This window comes from Grammomys surdaster, unplaced genomic scaffold (genome assembly GCF_004785775.1).
Source record: "Grammomys surdaster isolate TR1022 unplaced genomic scaffold, NIH_TR_1.0 958, whole genome shotgun sequence".
Classification (NCBI taxonomy): domain Eukaryota; kingdom Metazoa; phylum Chordata; class Mammalia; order Rodentia; family Muridae; genus Grammomys; species Grammomys surdaster.
Genome location: NW_021605377.1, coordinates 483585 through 499756, shown reverse-complemented (window position 1 = coordinate 499756; position 16172 = coordinate 483585). Strand labels below are relative to the sequence as shown.

General features: G+C 39.8%; 1 protein-coding gene across 1 annotated transcript in view; it reads right to left on the bottom strand.

Annotated features, from left to right (window-relative positions):
* Positions 1-15561, bottom strand: part of Slc5a8 (solute carrier family 5 member 8) — a 35984-nt gene extending 20423 nt beyond the window's left edge. The window contains exons 1-6 of the mRNA XM_028783105.1: positions 15211-15561; positions 10008-10073; positions 7556-7607; positions 2273-2340; positions 1181-1335; positions 41-181 (exon numbers count right to left, since the gene is read on the bottom strand). Coding sequence (XP_028638938.1) covers positions 41-181; positions 1181-1335; positions 2273-2340; positions 7556-7607; positions 10008-10073; positions 15211-15561 — 833 coding nt within the window. The remainder of the gene's footprint in view (positions 1-40; positions 182-1180; positions 1336-2272; positions 2341-7555; positions 7608-10007; positions 10074-15210) is intronic.
* Positions 15562-16172: the final 611 nt, after the last annotated feature.

The window sequence follows — 16172 nt, the reverse complement described above, 5'->3', positions numbered from 1 at the left end:
TGGTAGTTATTAATGATTCATATACCACAGTTTGGCTTACAGTTTTGCATGGAGTCTGTTTTTACAGGAAATATATCTCTGTACTTGGGACTGGTTGACACCATAGATGGAGGTCCATGTAAAAGTCCCTCCAATGATAATTGTCCAGAACGTGTGTCTTTGCAAAGGGTTGGGATTAAAACTGAATGAAAAGAAAAGGGAATCAAATGCAAATTGTTCACAAGAGACTGACAAAAGCTCTAGAACACTCAAGCAATACAAATTCATAGACATACAAAAAAATGTACAAACTTATAATGGCAAAACACAAATATTTCTAATTTAAATTCATTCAATTAAGTAAACAATGACATTTCCAGATATTAGGAGATTCTAGATGAAATTAGAAGAAAAATACTTGTTCTTATCACTTGTTCTCCCATAGTCTTAGGAAACCATTATTAGGCAAATTTGCTATGTTGAGGAGTGGGGAGGAGGATTCAAAGTTTATGATGTAAATAAATACCATTTCAAAGTAAATACAACTTATCATGTTGTGTGAACACAATTTCTAATCTAGCACATGTCTAAGCAAAATTAAGCTTAAGAGGTCAATGCACTCTAAAGATATATACTTGTTAAAATTACCGAATTAAGCTTTCTTGGAGTTCTATGTATATAAGTTAAATGCTAACCATTTAAAACCACTTCAAACTGGCACACAAGCTCAAAATACTATCAGAAAAAGTTCTACTTCCATTTGAAATATCTCTCAACTCTTTTCAATGTGCTCTTTTGGGGAGGGACCTTCACCTAAATACAACCTTGAAAACTATAAAATTGAGAGCCTCTATCCCACAGCCTGGAATCTTACATCAAATTCCAAGATACTTGGTGCTCCTACTTTCTCCTATGGAGAGTTATCTACCACATTAACCAAGAGAAACCAAGAGCCAAAAGGATTCAGTAAGCTATCTGAAGAGACGAAGATAGGATAGCAAAACACAATTCAGAGATTTTAGTTCTAATTTTCAAATTTTGGTAATTGAAATTATAAAATCACAAAAAATATAATTATGAACACTGCTGGACATTACACGATGCGAATTTTGCATAATTCATCAATTTTTGTGAATAAAACCATTTCTTACAAAGAAAACAAGAATGCACTCAATTAGCCAGAAGGTAAACAGCAACTTACTTCCAGAAGTTTAATCTTCCACCATTAGAAGCATCACTTAAAATATTATTGATGCCACCTTGAGTTATTGAAGCCTGTATAATCACAGATGCAAATCCAGCCACCATGATCCCAACTTGAAAAACATCTGTCCAGACAACTGCTTTAAGACCACCCTTTGAGGAGAAAGTGTGTCAGGATTAATACTTCTATGGGATCTGATGATATATCTGTCCAAATATAAATACACCATACAATAGACAAAAATAATAAAACATGGAGTTTGGTCAAGAAGTTCCCTCAAAGGAGATGGTCATGTTCAAAGAATCTTTTGAGAGAAGAAGATATTTAACCCATTCCTCAAGCATAGGCAGAAGCAAAGATGGGAGGTCCTCCCAAGCCAGACAACACCCAGTGAAAATGCAGAAGAGGATAAAACTCTATGTGGTGTGTTGAATGTGGCCAGACATATACTTTGGCCAGGAGGGTATGGGCTGAGGAGTGCTGGGAAGATTCAGAGTTAAATTATAGACATCATTGTGTTGGCTAATAGTGTGTACCCAAATAACTATATCACTTGTTAAATATTAAAATTTCTACAAACTAGCCACTGCCACAAGTATTTCTCTTCAGGCTCTATGACCTGGGTTTAAACGGGCTCTGAAAGAATATTGTTTTCTAGAAGATCAAGCAATTAAAAGACTAATATACAGACTATCAAAGACTGTGTAAATTTGCATTGCTGCAAAGACCCTGTATCCACAACCAAGCAGCATCATGTCTTGATGTCTGTTACATAGTTTGTCACCTGTGTCTAAAGTTTAGAGACCAGACTCTGTGCTGAGGCATTATACAAACACATCTACAAGATTTTGAGACTATAATAATGAATCAACAGATAAAAACAGAAGACCTGTGCAGTGGTTCAGATGAAAGGAAAATTTCATTTACAATCCATATCTAAGAACCAAACGTTCCTTACAAAAATGTTGTACTGTGAGAAGCCCAGAGAGAAGGAATAAATTTGAGTAGTCATGCTGCGGCCCATGACTACTTGAAACTCCAGTTTTGCAAAGCAGATAGAGTAGAAGGGAAAGGACACTCTCCACATACCAGTGTGCAGTAGAATGTGCAGACCACCCCTGTGGCCACCACTGCTCCCCACAGATCAAATCCTGTAACTATAGAAGAAAAGAGAACATGTATTCAACTGTGAACTGTGGATAACAAAAGCACTTCTCAAGAATTATCAGGGAGACACCTAGCTTCACAGATGCACTTGCTGAAGACTAGAATCACATCTCATCAATGCCTCTAAGACAAATGGAGTAAAAAATCACATTTGGTAAGCTCAACACACATGCTGCTTGTTGATATTCACTGATATCATATATAGATCAAACACTGCTTAATGGAATTCATAGTAAAGGATTTATATTGTAACTAAACTAAGAGACTGCTGGATTCTGTAATGTAGTTGATCAGACTGACTGGGATCAAAGGAGATTTCCCACTCTTTTCCATTGGTTCATATAAATATGCTGTTTCACCAGACCTTGAAATGTGTTTTTAACATAAAACTTAAGGTACAAAAGTCTATCATCTGCTACAAGGTTTCTAGGAAGTGGAGGAATATATGTTTTAATAGAATATATGTTTTAAAAGCCAACAGAAAAAGATATTTACTTATAATATATAAAGGATAAATGGAACAAAAAAAGATGGAGCTATGTTAGACTTCTTCAAATGTATTTCTATTTATAGATCTGACTTTGGAGCCATTATATATTCTACACAGTTGGTAAGGGTAAAGTTAAGGACTTCATGAAATTAAGAAGTAAACACTGAGCAATACCCTTAGACATGCAATTTATTCTTTCAAAACTAAGTAAAGCAGTGTAACAGACACCTGTCCTGCAGTTCCTTTACAAGTTATTTTTCAGAGTAACCAAAAAGTCAACCAAATAAAGCATGCCTTCAGGTATGTTCTATCTAATCAATGAAAACGGAATTATAAAATAAGAATATAATGTGCAATAGGTCTAATAACCAATAAACCCCAAACTTTTAACTATTACCTTAAAAAAAAGTTCCAAAATTTGACCTGCATTTGGAAAATTATGAACTCTCTAAGTACTGTTTATTAAAAACATTGAAGATACAAAAAATACTTAATGGTCCAATATGTATACAAAATCATCTATTGTTCAGAAGATACTGTGCCTACTCTCCTGGGTACAGCAAACAAATAGTTGGTATTCTAGTCATCCAAACACAATCTCTATGGCTCCAATTGCCTAGACGCTGGCTCCAGACTTTTCCAGAGAAAGATGACAAAATCTTTGATTTCATCAGAGGTTAAACTCCATGCTTAGATTATTCCAAGAACTGTGTTTCAAAAGCCTGACATGACACCTTTAATTACAGTTAAAGGCAATAGATGACATATCAGGTTTTATAGCTCATTTCTTAGCTATGAAGTAAGCCATGTCTGCTGGTGGTGATGTTGACATGGGTCTTGCCTCACATGCAGATGGCAAGAGTACACTTCAGTACATTCTCTGTAATGGTACTGTCACATGTCACAGACTCAGATAACAGTTACTATCGCTCCTGTCATAAAATCAGGAAGATGGAGTGTGGAGTTAGTAGGTTCCCCCACATTACACTTACTTCAGGAATTGTACCACCTTTTAACCATCACAAATACCACTTACTTGGTTTACAAGGAGTTTTAGAGATAAACTCACTTCTAACCGATAAGAAGTCAAAGGGCACAGAGTTTTCCCATAGTTCTTTTCGAAGCTATGGCTAACCAAAGCTGCTTTGATAAGCAGTTCTCACTGCTTTTATACAAATCTAAAGTGATGGTTTATTGATTGACACTTTCATGGGTCTTTATGAACACAGCAGTCACTAGGAACAACCTCATATGTCAAATCATGCAGCTACTGTCTTTTTCACTGTGGACTCTAGTAGAAGTCCAGGAAGAAAGGCCAGATTTCATTATGAATCTGAGCAGAAAATAGAAGCCTCTTAGGGACTGTGCTGGTTATGTTTTTGTAAACTTGACAACTGGGAAGTTAGAATCTTCTGGGAAGTGGAAATCTCAGTTGAGAAAATGTCTCTATCAGATTAGCCTTATAAGGACATTTCTTCATTAATGGTTGATATGGGGAGCCCAGCCCATAGAGGGTGGCCCTGGGTTGCATAAAAATAAGATCATCAAGATGAAACTGAGAAGCATCTGCATAGTGAAAGACACCATCATTCTGACAAGCTGGCAGCCTACAGAACAGAAAAATATTCCTATCAACTATACATCTGATAGAGGGTCAATGTCCAAAATATGTAAAGAACTCAAAAAAACTAGACATCAAGAAAACAATTCAATTTAAAAATGGAATACAGATCTAAACAAATAACTCTCAATAAGGGAATCTCAAATGGCTGGGAAACAACCAAAAAGAAATGTTCAACATCCTCAGCCATCAGAAATATGCAAGCCAAAACTACTTTGAGATTTCATCTTAACACCTGTCAGAATGGCTAAGATAAATAAATAAAGTGAGTGACAGCCCACGCTGATGAGGGTGTGGAGCAAGGTGCACACTCATCCATTGCAGGTGGGTGTGTAAAGTTGTACAGCCACTATGGAAATCAGTGTGGAAATCCCTCAGGAAGATGGGAATGGGTCTATCTCAAGATCTAGCTATACCATTCTTGGGCATGTATCCAAAGGATGTGTCAGTCTATCACAGAGATGCTTATTAAATCATGTTCCTTGTTGCTCTAATAGCCAGGAAGTGAAAACAATCTAGATATTCTTCAACAGAAGAATGGATAAAGAAAAATGTGGTATATTTTCACAATGGAGTATTACTTGGCTGTTTAAAAAAAAAATAACAACATGAAATTTCCAGGCAAATAGATGGAACTAGAAAAAAAATCATCTTGAGTAAGGTATCCCAGCTATAGAAAGATAAATATGGTATGCATTTGTTTACATGTGGATACTGGCAATGATGACCAGGCTATAATCTGTAGAAATGCAGAGGGAGAATGTAGAGTGCACAGTTAGATCTCTTTAGGAAAGAGAAGTAGAATAGACAGTTATAAATTGGGAGTGTTGGAATGGAATTATCAAATGGAGAAGAAAAGGGGAGAGCAGACTGAGGGAAGGAATACAGGGAGAGACAGCTAAAATTAAGGGGCATTTGAGGGTAATATAAAAACCTAGTGTGTGTGTGTGTGTGTGTGTGTGTGTAATATATATATATATATATATATATATATATATATATATATATGAAGGTGATTGAAAAGAAATCAGCAAATTATGAGGAAATAAGAGAGAGTCCCAAATGAACATCTCTTGTCACCAAACAAAGCTTCCAGTACAGGATTGAGTTATACTTAATTGAGTTGTTGGCCATAGAGGTCCCATGGGAATCCCCAAATAACTTAGGTTTTTGCCAAGACAATGGGTTGCTCTCTACAAACTGAAAGCAAGGCCCTATTGCTGAAGACAACCACCATACAACTCATTGAACATGGAGGGGTCTAGCTGGTGCCTACACACACCCTACACACATTCTGGCATCTTTGGCACAGGCACATACTCTGCATGCTATCATCATAGAAACATAAACATCAAGCCAGTTACAAACCCTCTTATCTACAACAGTGTCCTATCTGCCAAATATGCTAGAACAATGGTGTCACAGAACTTGAATGACTAGCCAACCAATATCTGACTTGATTTAAGGACCACTCCATGAGATGGAACTGAAACCTAACATTGCTCAGGTGACCGGGAACCAGAGACTGGTTATCCCAGGGACCTAGGGTAAAATCAAATATTACTAATCTTAAAAAGAAAGTAATGATAAGGTTACTGCTAATGATATTCTGTCATATCTATATCAGTGCCTTCTTCAGCCAGCATCAGAGAAACTTCCTCCTGCAGCAGATAGGAGCAAATGTAGAGACCCACAGCCTGACATTTATGCAGAGAGTGAGAGACCTTGAAACACTTAGCCCTAGATGGAATAGCTCCATCAAATCCTTCCCCTCAGACTCGGGGAACCCTATGGAAGAGGAGGCAGAAAGAGTGTAAGAGCCAGAGGGGATGGAGGACACCAACAAAACAAGGCCTTCCAAATCATCATGAGCAAAACTCATGTGAACGCAAAGAGCCTGGAAACACCATGCACAGACGCCTACACAGGTTTCTACTAGTCCTCTGTGTATACAGTATGGCTTCCAGGTTAATGTTTTTCTGGGATTCCCGAGTGTCTCTGATTTTTGTGCCTTCCCTTAGCCTCTTTTCTTCTGATGGTTTGTCTTATCCAACTTCTATCTGATAAGTTTTTGTTTATGTTACTATAGTTTATTTTGTTATACTTTATTGTTGTCTCTTATAAGTCTGTCTATTTTCTAATAAGAGACAGAAAGAGAGGAACTGAGTAAGAGGGGAGGGAGGGAGGAACTAGGAGGAGTAAACGGAAGGGAAACCGTAATCAGGACAAACTATTTTAAAAGAATAAATAGAATCTATTTTAAACAAAGAATAAATAAATAAATAAAGAATAAAAAGAATCTATTTTAAACAAAAGAGAAGAAAGACCATGTCAGTGGTTGCCTAGAGCCAGGAGAGGATTAATTCTACAGAAGCATGAGAGTAAACATTGGTGTGATATCTTAATTGTGAGTATTGGTTAGAGGCGTGTTAGTATATGTCCATTTTCCTTGAGCTTGGTATTGAAGTTGGCACATTTGATTGCATAAAAATTAATCCACAATAAGGTAAAATTAAAATTTTAAAAATAGGTTTTTCATAAGAGAAGAAAAAACTGAATATGCCATGGGCAGCAAACCAGTAAACAGCACCCTTCCATAGCCTCAGCTTCACTTCCTGCCTCCAGGTTCCTGCCTTGGGTTCCTGCCTTGACTTCCCTTCTTAATGGGCTGTAAGCTATAACCTGAAAGAAACGCTTATCTCCTCAAGTTGTTTTTGGTCATGGTATTTACGGAAGCAATGGAAAGCAACTCAATGCAGGGATGGACTTCAGGTAACAGACAAATGGAGGGAATAGTCATGTAGGCTACAGCAGGGGAGAAGAAACTAAGAATGGCTGGCAGATATACAATATTGAAGCAACCAACCTTACCCCAGCAAGGTCTAGGTCTGTCCTATTAGATCACAGACACTTTGGAACTATCTGATCAAAGCTCAGAGAAGCCAGTATAGACTAACTAAGCCCACCCCACTACCTCATAAAGACCACTAGGAGTCTTTTTCCATCTGTCTATCTCCTCAAGGAAAGAGAATAAAGCATAGCAAAAATGAACCCTAGAGCCACTGGAGCGACACGATTGCCCCTTTAAGCGTACCTTGATTCAAAGCCAGAGCAGGGGCATAAATCACAATCCCAGTGTACAGAATCTATCAGAGAGAGAAGAAAAACAATGAACAACATGAAGTATAAAATTAATGAATCCCATGCATGAATTATAAAATCAGTCATGAATTGACGCATTTCAATATATTTAATGTGTTATTATACCTTGAAAATATTTATATAAAATCGTTATTTTTTTTCTGTCTATAGTGGGTCTAAAACATTACAAAACTCTTTTGTTTTTCCCATTTCCCTTCTCCCTCTTGCTCCGACCCCACTCGCTTTGGCCCAAAGTACACTGTAGCTTTCTTCAGACACCCATATGAGGGTATCAGATCTCATTATGGATGGTTGTGAGCCACCATGTGGTTGCTGGGATTTGAACTCATGACCTCCTGGAGAGCAGTAGGTGCTCTTAATTTCTGAGTCATCTCACCAGCCCCACAAAAATCTTTTATGAAGACTTTTTGAAAAAGTGGGATGATTTAGTACCAAAATATGTTCATTGATCCACCAACTCAAGTTTAAACTCAATTTTCATAGATTTAAAATACAGAAACACAAAGAAACAATAATTGGTTGGTCTCACAATTATATACCTTCAAATATCTCTAGTCGCCATTTTCTTTTTCACGGCTGTGGGTGGAATCCAAGGCCTTATACAAACACCATAAGCGTCTACAGCTAAGTTACAAACTAACCATTCAAAGGATTTTTTTCAAAGTAAAAGTTTTTTGAAAACTAGTTTTTAAACTCATTAGGCAAAAGTATAAATCTGTTTAGAGGCCAGTCTGGTCTACAAAGCAAATGCAGGGCAGCTACCAGGGCTCTGTTACACAAAGAAACCCTGTCTTGAAAAACAAAAACACATACAAAAACCAAAAGTGTAAATTTGCATTAAAAATTATGAAACCTTTCAAGGATTATAATCCATCATTTTATATAATCACTCACTACTCACATGTTCAATAAATATTTATTGGCCTTGAGGACAATTGTTAAGAGAAAATATCTGTTTCTCAAAATATCGTTTTCATTGCATTTCACCCTTCAAAGACATTCTATAGTGGGTAGTTCCAGGTAACATTATAAAATGTTATAAACATTGTAAAATTATATGCTAATCGAATGCTTAATTATCCTACATGAAACCAAGTCCTTCGAATAGGAAGGGTTAATGTTCTCCTCTTTTGAAAAGAAATGAGCTACTTTCCATGGCCATTATTCTGTCCCTGTTGAAGATCTGAAAGATGACACACTGACTTCATAACAACTGTTCCCATTTCTTGCTCATGGAGGCATCTTTAGCAGGAACAGGGACTACATACTAGCAACTAGCCTTAGATTATCAGAGTCTCCACCCGACTTTTCACATCGCAGGTGCTAAGACCCGACGACATGTACAAAGACATGGTGGGAAAAGACGCTCTGTCTCACATCTCTCTAGAGCAAATGCTTCAATGACTTTTGACTGAAGACCTGCAAACTGTCTACCTCCCTTACCAAATCCAGACCTAAAATGCTCAGCTGTGGCAGGAGAGAGCTAAATGCTGTGATAAGGATCATGGAAACCCTCCAGCAGCCTCCTAAGGAACAAGAGGCGTCGGCGTCGAGCCGTGACTCATACCTTTACTTGGCAAACCTTTGCTTTGCATTCATGTTCATCATCAATGTGTCTATCTACATTTGCATATTCTTGAATGACTGGATTGTGTGTTTGTCTTTGAGATTTCTCCTAAAGCTCAGGATTCTCCTTTACACTAAGCGCACTACTCCAATTGGAGCAAGCTCAAGTTTGTAAAGAATGCTGATTCATTTTTAAAGTATGCTTTCACACAAAATTCTTCCCAAAAGTCTTCCCGTCAGGCTTGTATCTATTACATAGTCAGTTGCAGAAAGCCTGAGAAATCTACACCTTGTTTCCCTTGTATGAGAATCCCTCCTGTCAGCCAGTGTATCTCCCTCAAATATTTCTGTCATTTAAATAATGTGCTCACTGTCATCTTGGCCGAGGTGGAGAAGGTTACAAACGGTATTTTCCTAAAGCTCTATGTCTATTGTTTGATACAGTATTTAAATTCACTTAAACCAGGACTGAGATCAAGATCTAATGTGAATTTTTAAAAAAAAAAGTTATTGAAAAAAAATTGTTCTGCTACAGCTTCAGGTCAAAGTCACTTCACTCAATAAACAGCAATGACTATAAAAAAAGTTCACTTACACCATTGTTTGTCAAGAACCTAACATCTCCACTGAAACAGTTTAAAGATCTTTAGGTTTCATTCTCCGTGCGAGCGTGTTTTTGTTTTGCTTTGTTTTGTTTTGTTTTCATTTCCTTGTAATGTTATCATCTCCTCTTTATTTTCCATGTATTTCCCAAACAAGGCTCGCCCAAAGACAAAAACATTTTCGATAGCAAAATAAATTAATGGAGAGGTACCTACTGTTTGAATGATGAAGAGGGCTGTTCCACAGAGACGAATAAATCGATTAAATCGAAGTTCCAAATACTGTTGAAAAAAAAAAAAACAGAGAGAGAGGAGAGAAAAGAGTGACGTCACTCTTCTAAATACATTTTAAATCGCCTGAGAAATGAAGGGTGAGACATTTAAATGAACTCCGTAACTTATTTGCATTCTGTGTTTTTACTTTACTAAAATGATTTTACTTACATATGGCAAAACTGATGCTTTAGACTACCACTCAATGACTTTTAATACGCACAAGATTTCTGTAATCCTGTCTCCCAATCGGCGCATGAAAACCCCTTTGTGCTGCCCCTCTCAATCACCAGTCTATTGTTTCTTCTTTCCTCTTAGTAACCACTCTCCTTTTTTTTTTATTCGACTAAGAGAAATCAGCCTCTTTCTATTTCAGAGTGGAAATCTGCATCAACTACATCCCTGACTCTTCCGAGCATGGGGAAATCACGTGGTGCCTGGACAGCCAATCACCTTCTCTTCCGGATGGAAACTGCTAAACTGGGAAAGGACTAGATTGGCACAGAGCGATCCTGACAAGAACTGAAGAAGCTGTTGATGCTTTTTTGTCTTTTCCAGGAGCTGTTTACTCTCTCTCTCTCTCTCTCTCTCTCTCTCTCTCTCTCTCTCTCTCTCTCTCTCTCTCTCTCTCTCTCTGTGTGTGTACATATTTGTGTATGTGTGCATGTGTGTATAATGTATAAATGTATGTATGTGTGTATATATGTATAAATATATGTGTGCATGTATGTGTAAGTACGTGTCTGCATTGTGAGAGCATATATATATATATATATATATATGTAAGTGTATGTGTGTAAGTATATGTCTGTGACTGTGTGTGTATAAGCATGTGTATGTCTGAGTGTATGTATGTGTGTGTGAGTATGTATATAGGTTAACTTACATCATTGAGGTCAAGTTTTCAGTGTTGCTCTGTCTCATTTTGTTCTGTCTCTAAGACAGGGTCTGCCTGTAAAGACCAGGTAGGTCTTGCACTTTTGATCCTCTGCACTTTCTTTCCAAGTGAATTACATGTATATGCCACCATTTCTGGCTACCCAGGTCAGTTTGTTGGTTTGGGGTTTGCTTTCGTTGTGTGTAGCCCAGACTGGCCTCAATTTCTCATCCTTCTGCCTCTGTCTCTTGAGTGTCAGGTTATCTTGTTTAGAGCCAAGACCCCGCCAATCTTTACAACTCTCCTTGAAATCTACTATAGCTTACAATATGGTCTGTTTATTTCCTGCGCTGTTTAATATATAATAATATATTGCAGTTAGAATCAGAATCTCTGAGCTGAAGGCCAAGATATTTAACTTGAGTCTTATTAGTACATTTACAAAGAAGTAAGTCAATGGCTAGGAGTCTCGGTGAATAAAGGAAGAGACAGAATCAAAAGGAGGAGAAGCAGGAGGAGGAGGAGAAATTGGCGTTAGCTAGTCATCAAATGGAAAGACATATGGGTATGTTTGCTGCATAGTCACAACTACCACATCTGGCATACTTGGTCACTCTGAAGCAGGCACTATGTTAGAGATGAGGATACTGGTACTCAGGAGACCAAGACTGGAATCTGTTTTCAGGGATGTGATACACAAACTTACAAACTTTGTTGCATAGAATCTGTGCCTATAACCACACTAATAAAAAGAAAATAATCTGATCATGAGTTTAAGACTCAACAAGTACATAGCGCCACAGACAAATAAGACCTTCATTTGTCACTGACAGGTGACAAATTTCCAACACAGTTCTGCAGCAGAATTGCAGCCCCTGAGCAGTCCCAAGCCTGACTCATGAGCTTGAGGCTACCACTCTCTCTATTTCAGCTTCCTTGTGTTTAAAATGAGGATACCAGGAGCAATTCTTTCTCTTTGATTTTGCAAGGGGAGGTGTCCAATATTATAAATAGATAAGAAGATGTAAACTTTTCAAAGCTTAGATGCTAAGATTAGTGGAATCGAAGGCCAAGGACACTGTGAATCACGTATATCAAAATCATGTAAGGCTACTTTGGAAAGTGGAGATATTTCTGAAAACTGGAAGCAGTGGCATCATTTCTGAAGAATTCTCTTATGTAAATCTGCACTGCATATGAGTGAAGATGAATAGATACAGAAGTCTTTTGTAGCTCTGGCTATCCTGTTATCTGGCTATCTTTAGCCCAGGGTAGCATGAAACTCAGAGATCCACCTGTGTCTGCTTTACAAGTGCTTGGATTAAAGGCACAGCCAGCTAGTTTTTTTGCCTTTTCTAGATCTATGTGTCCAGCTGCAGGGGACTATACAAAGCTTAAGAGACCATTGTAGTAAAAAGAAGATATAACAAATTAAGCCAAATAACTTGAAATTTTTCACATATAGTAGTGTTCCAAAGATCAACTGGATAACATGTTTATTCTCATACAAAGTCAACTGAAGACAGAAACAGGAAGCCAAAGGTCCTTTACTAGACTTCAGAGGAAATATGTAAGAACCTAAGCAGGAACCCTGGTCCCGTAGGCTTAGAGAACAGATCTAGAGTTTACAAGCAAAACTACAGAATAATAGATATCTACAGTGAACAGAGATCTTTCCTAGTCCTTGGAATTTAGATTAACTTAGAAATGTGAGGGTTTCAATTGATATAGACAATAAATTAACTAAAGTAGAGCCTGGGAGACCCTGAAGAAATTATTAATTACACTGGATTCCTACAATAGACTTTCTGCCAATCTGTGAGTCTGGACATTCTTAAATGCCTATCATCTATATTTTGACATTAGTGGTAGAGTAAAAATGTTGTAGTCATCCAAATTGGGCTATAGAAATAGAAATGTATAAATAATTCATATTTAGGCAAGAACATGTAGGTGACCATTAATTACTCAGTGTTGGGCAGCATGTCTGTAAATGTGTCCTCAACATAGAACCACAAAGCCTTCCCCCAAGACATCCTCTGCCATGACTAATTAACTTAACAGAAGCACAGCAAGCTTCCTTCTCCCTGACTACCTGATACCCTTAGCTGGACGTGTACAGTGTGATTATAAGTTCAAAGGTCCTGTATGACTTCCACGGTTCCCTCTGAAATGCTTAGGGTTATTATCAACTCACTAGGGCCTTCAGAAACAATCAGTAAGTGGCTTGGCATGGATTCTTATTCCTTCCCCACCCTGGCTTAACTGACTCTGAGCCTTTCCATCTGGGAAATATTGGTGCAAGCATATCCTTACACATATTGTGCTAAGCTGAATTAGATAATATGTATAAAACTTGCAGCCTGGTACCTGGCATGAATTATAAGTAGTCAATAAACATTAGCCATTTTAAGCCAGAATCCTTGCTAACTTAACTTCTGTCACTAGAAACACAGAAGTCCCTTTCTGGTTGAGTTAATGTTACAGCCCCTGAAGAGGCATGGGTCAGTGGCTCTGAGAGCAGTGTTCTTCAGGCAGGGCTGGAGTCCTCTTACCAGGTCATTCAAGCCATTTTCTAAGTTTTGGAGTTGGTTAGCTACAGGTCAGAGCTCACAGACTTCAGTGCCTCCATAGCCCACCTGGTAACATACATGAACCACTAGAGCTAGGAGATCACATCTTAAGATGCTGGGATACTCCTCACACCCACTAAGAAATATGTTCTGTCACATAACCCATTGATCAAGGGGCCCTTCAGTGCTGACTATCTTCCATGCACTTTTTATGAAGATGTGTAGGTAGGTAAAGATTTCTCCACCAGGAGAACGCCCATATGCACATGCGAAAAGTCTCAGAATAGGCATTAGCCGAGCAAGATCAGTGACTGTTGCTGGAATCTCAGTGGCTGTGAGAAATGTGAGCACAACATCACCCGCCTTCTGAGTTTTCAACAGGCACTTGAGATTTCGTCTGTTGTTCCTCACTGGTAAATTCTTTAATAATTTCTTAAACAAAATAATCAGGGCTTATTATGAATGTTTTGGAAAAACAACGTAAGACAGCAGTGAGAACTGGATTTGGCCAGGGACAGCCAGTTTGTCACCTCCCTTTCACAAAGAGAAATCTTCTTCTCGCACCTAGGGTGAAGACAGTTTCCATAAACACGGTGACCACAGTTAGAAGACAATTCAGCCTCGGACATGCCTAGACTTGGATGGCGTCTGTAGAACATAGAGCTTGCCATCAACACTTGCCATGCCAATGAAGCAGGTGTCCAGCACAGACTGAACCAGCCTCACTGTGAAACCTCCTTCTAGGGAAATGGACCATGTACTCCAGGACCGAGAGGCTGTGAGCTGAGGCACCTACCTCCCTAGTTGGTAGCCTAGTGCTGTGGGAACTTGTCTGTGAAGCTTGTAGGTTAAGGTCTGAGTGAAGGACATCCCAGGAGAGGCTGGGCTTTTTTTTTTCTTGTTTTTAATAGGGATATAGGCATACAGACACCTTTGACATCTCTTTAAGTGGAACCAAACTAAATGTTCTTCATTCTCAAAAAGCCTTGTCCTGAGAATAACTTTTAAAATGGGCATCCAGAGGGACTCAGCAACAGATGAAGTGTGGGCCTCCTGTGTGACCATTCCATATCCAGGCAGCGAGCGGTGCTGTTTAAGAACATTGCTGCTTCATTTTGCTAGTCGTCTCAGGAGAACTTGCGCCACAGTAATTGTATTCAGCTCTTACCCAGCATATACTCCGTGCTAGGGTCTATTCTAAAAGGAACACCTGCATCAGCGCATTTAATTCTCTCCACAATCGGATGACGTTGCCAGTACTATTTTCTTCTTGAGATGAAGATATCCGTACAAAAGGTTAAGTAAATGGCCCAAGGTCATTCACGAGTGGTGGAATTTGGTTTCAAGGCAAGCTCTGGAACAAGAGCTACATCTTAACCACTAGGGTAGACGAATTCTTGGGATGGGGACACACACACACCATTTTAAAGCTTCATAAAGTCAGGAAAGACCCTGGTTAATACTTGTCCATTCTACTTGGTTTGCTTTGGATCTGAGCTCAACAATCCCAGTCTCAAGGATCTATTCCCTTTAGCCTTATGTCTCTATGGGGGTGCACAGGGTGGGGGTGGGGTAATCCCAGATGCACCCATACAGAGAAATCTCCATATGGCAGAAATTGCTTGTCCCTAGAAAGTCCCTTCTGGAGCCTGAAAATGCAAGCAAGCCTCCCCTCTCCCCAACCCCCACTTCTCACCTCATAGGTGCTGGTGATCCCCAGCCTATAGAACACTGGAAGGAAGACCTCCGCGCTGATAAACACTACAAAAAAGTAGGTGATGCCAAAGATGCTGAATATCGCTCCAAAACGGTAGATCTCGGCCGGGGTGCCCAGGACAGTGACAGCGGACATGAAGCTGGCGGTGAGGGACAGAGCCACAGGCACAGCGGTCATACTGCGGCCGCCCATCAGAAAGTCCTTGGAGGTCTGCTGGCCGCCCCCCGCGAAGGCGTAATAGATGCCTATGGCCGCTGAGATGAGCAGCATGCCTGCGAACACCACATAGTCCCACACCACAAAGCTGCCGATGTCCCGCGAGGAGTCCATGGTCCCCGGCGGTGACCTGCGCCCAGAGTGCCCAGCGGTGGCAGGCGCACCACAGGTGGCTTTAGCCTCAGGCCCGCGCTCGCTTTTTTAGTCCCTTTTGAGGCAGGCGTGGCGTCCTCGGAGATCAGGTACGTCCTGCAGGTGTGGGTCCTCGAGGAAGTAGGGGCCTAAATACCTGTTGCCAATCACCTGATCGGGAAGACTCCTGTCGCCAGCTACGCCCCTGACACTCTGAGACCCCGAGAGAAGTCGCAAGTCGCGCCGGGCAGCTCTGAGCGCTCACCAGGTGTGGCCCCGGGTGGCCCAACTGCGACTGCCTAATAGCCAGCGACTCTGGGGCGGGGGAGAACTGGAACCTCCCGCCGCGTCCAGCGAATCCACAGCGCGCGCTCTGCGCAAGTTTTATTAAATGACAGCGGCGGGGACGCAGCATTTAAACAGGCAGGTAATGGGTGTGTGTCTGCGGCGGTGGGGGCGGATTGAAGGGCAGTTGTCACGCTTTCCAGTTCACAGTCCAGGTCCTCGTTGGAAGGTACGCTTAGAGTTTGAGGCTCATCATCACTTGACAGATTAATGGAAGATGGGATTGACAACTGCGGTAACTGAGATCA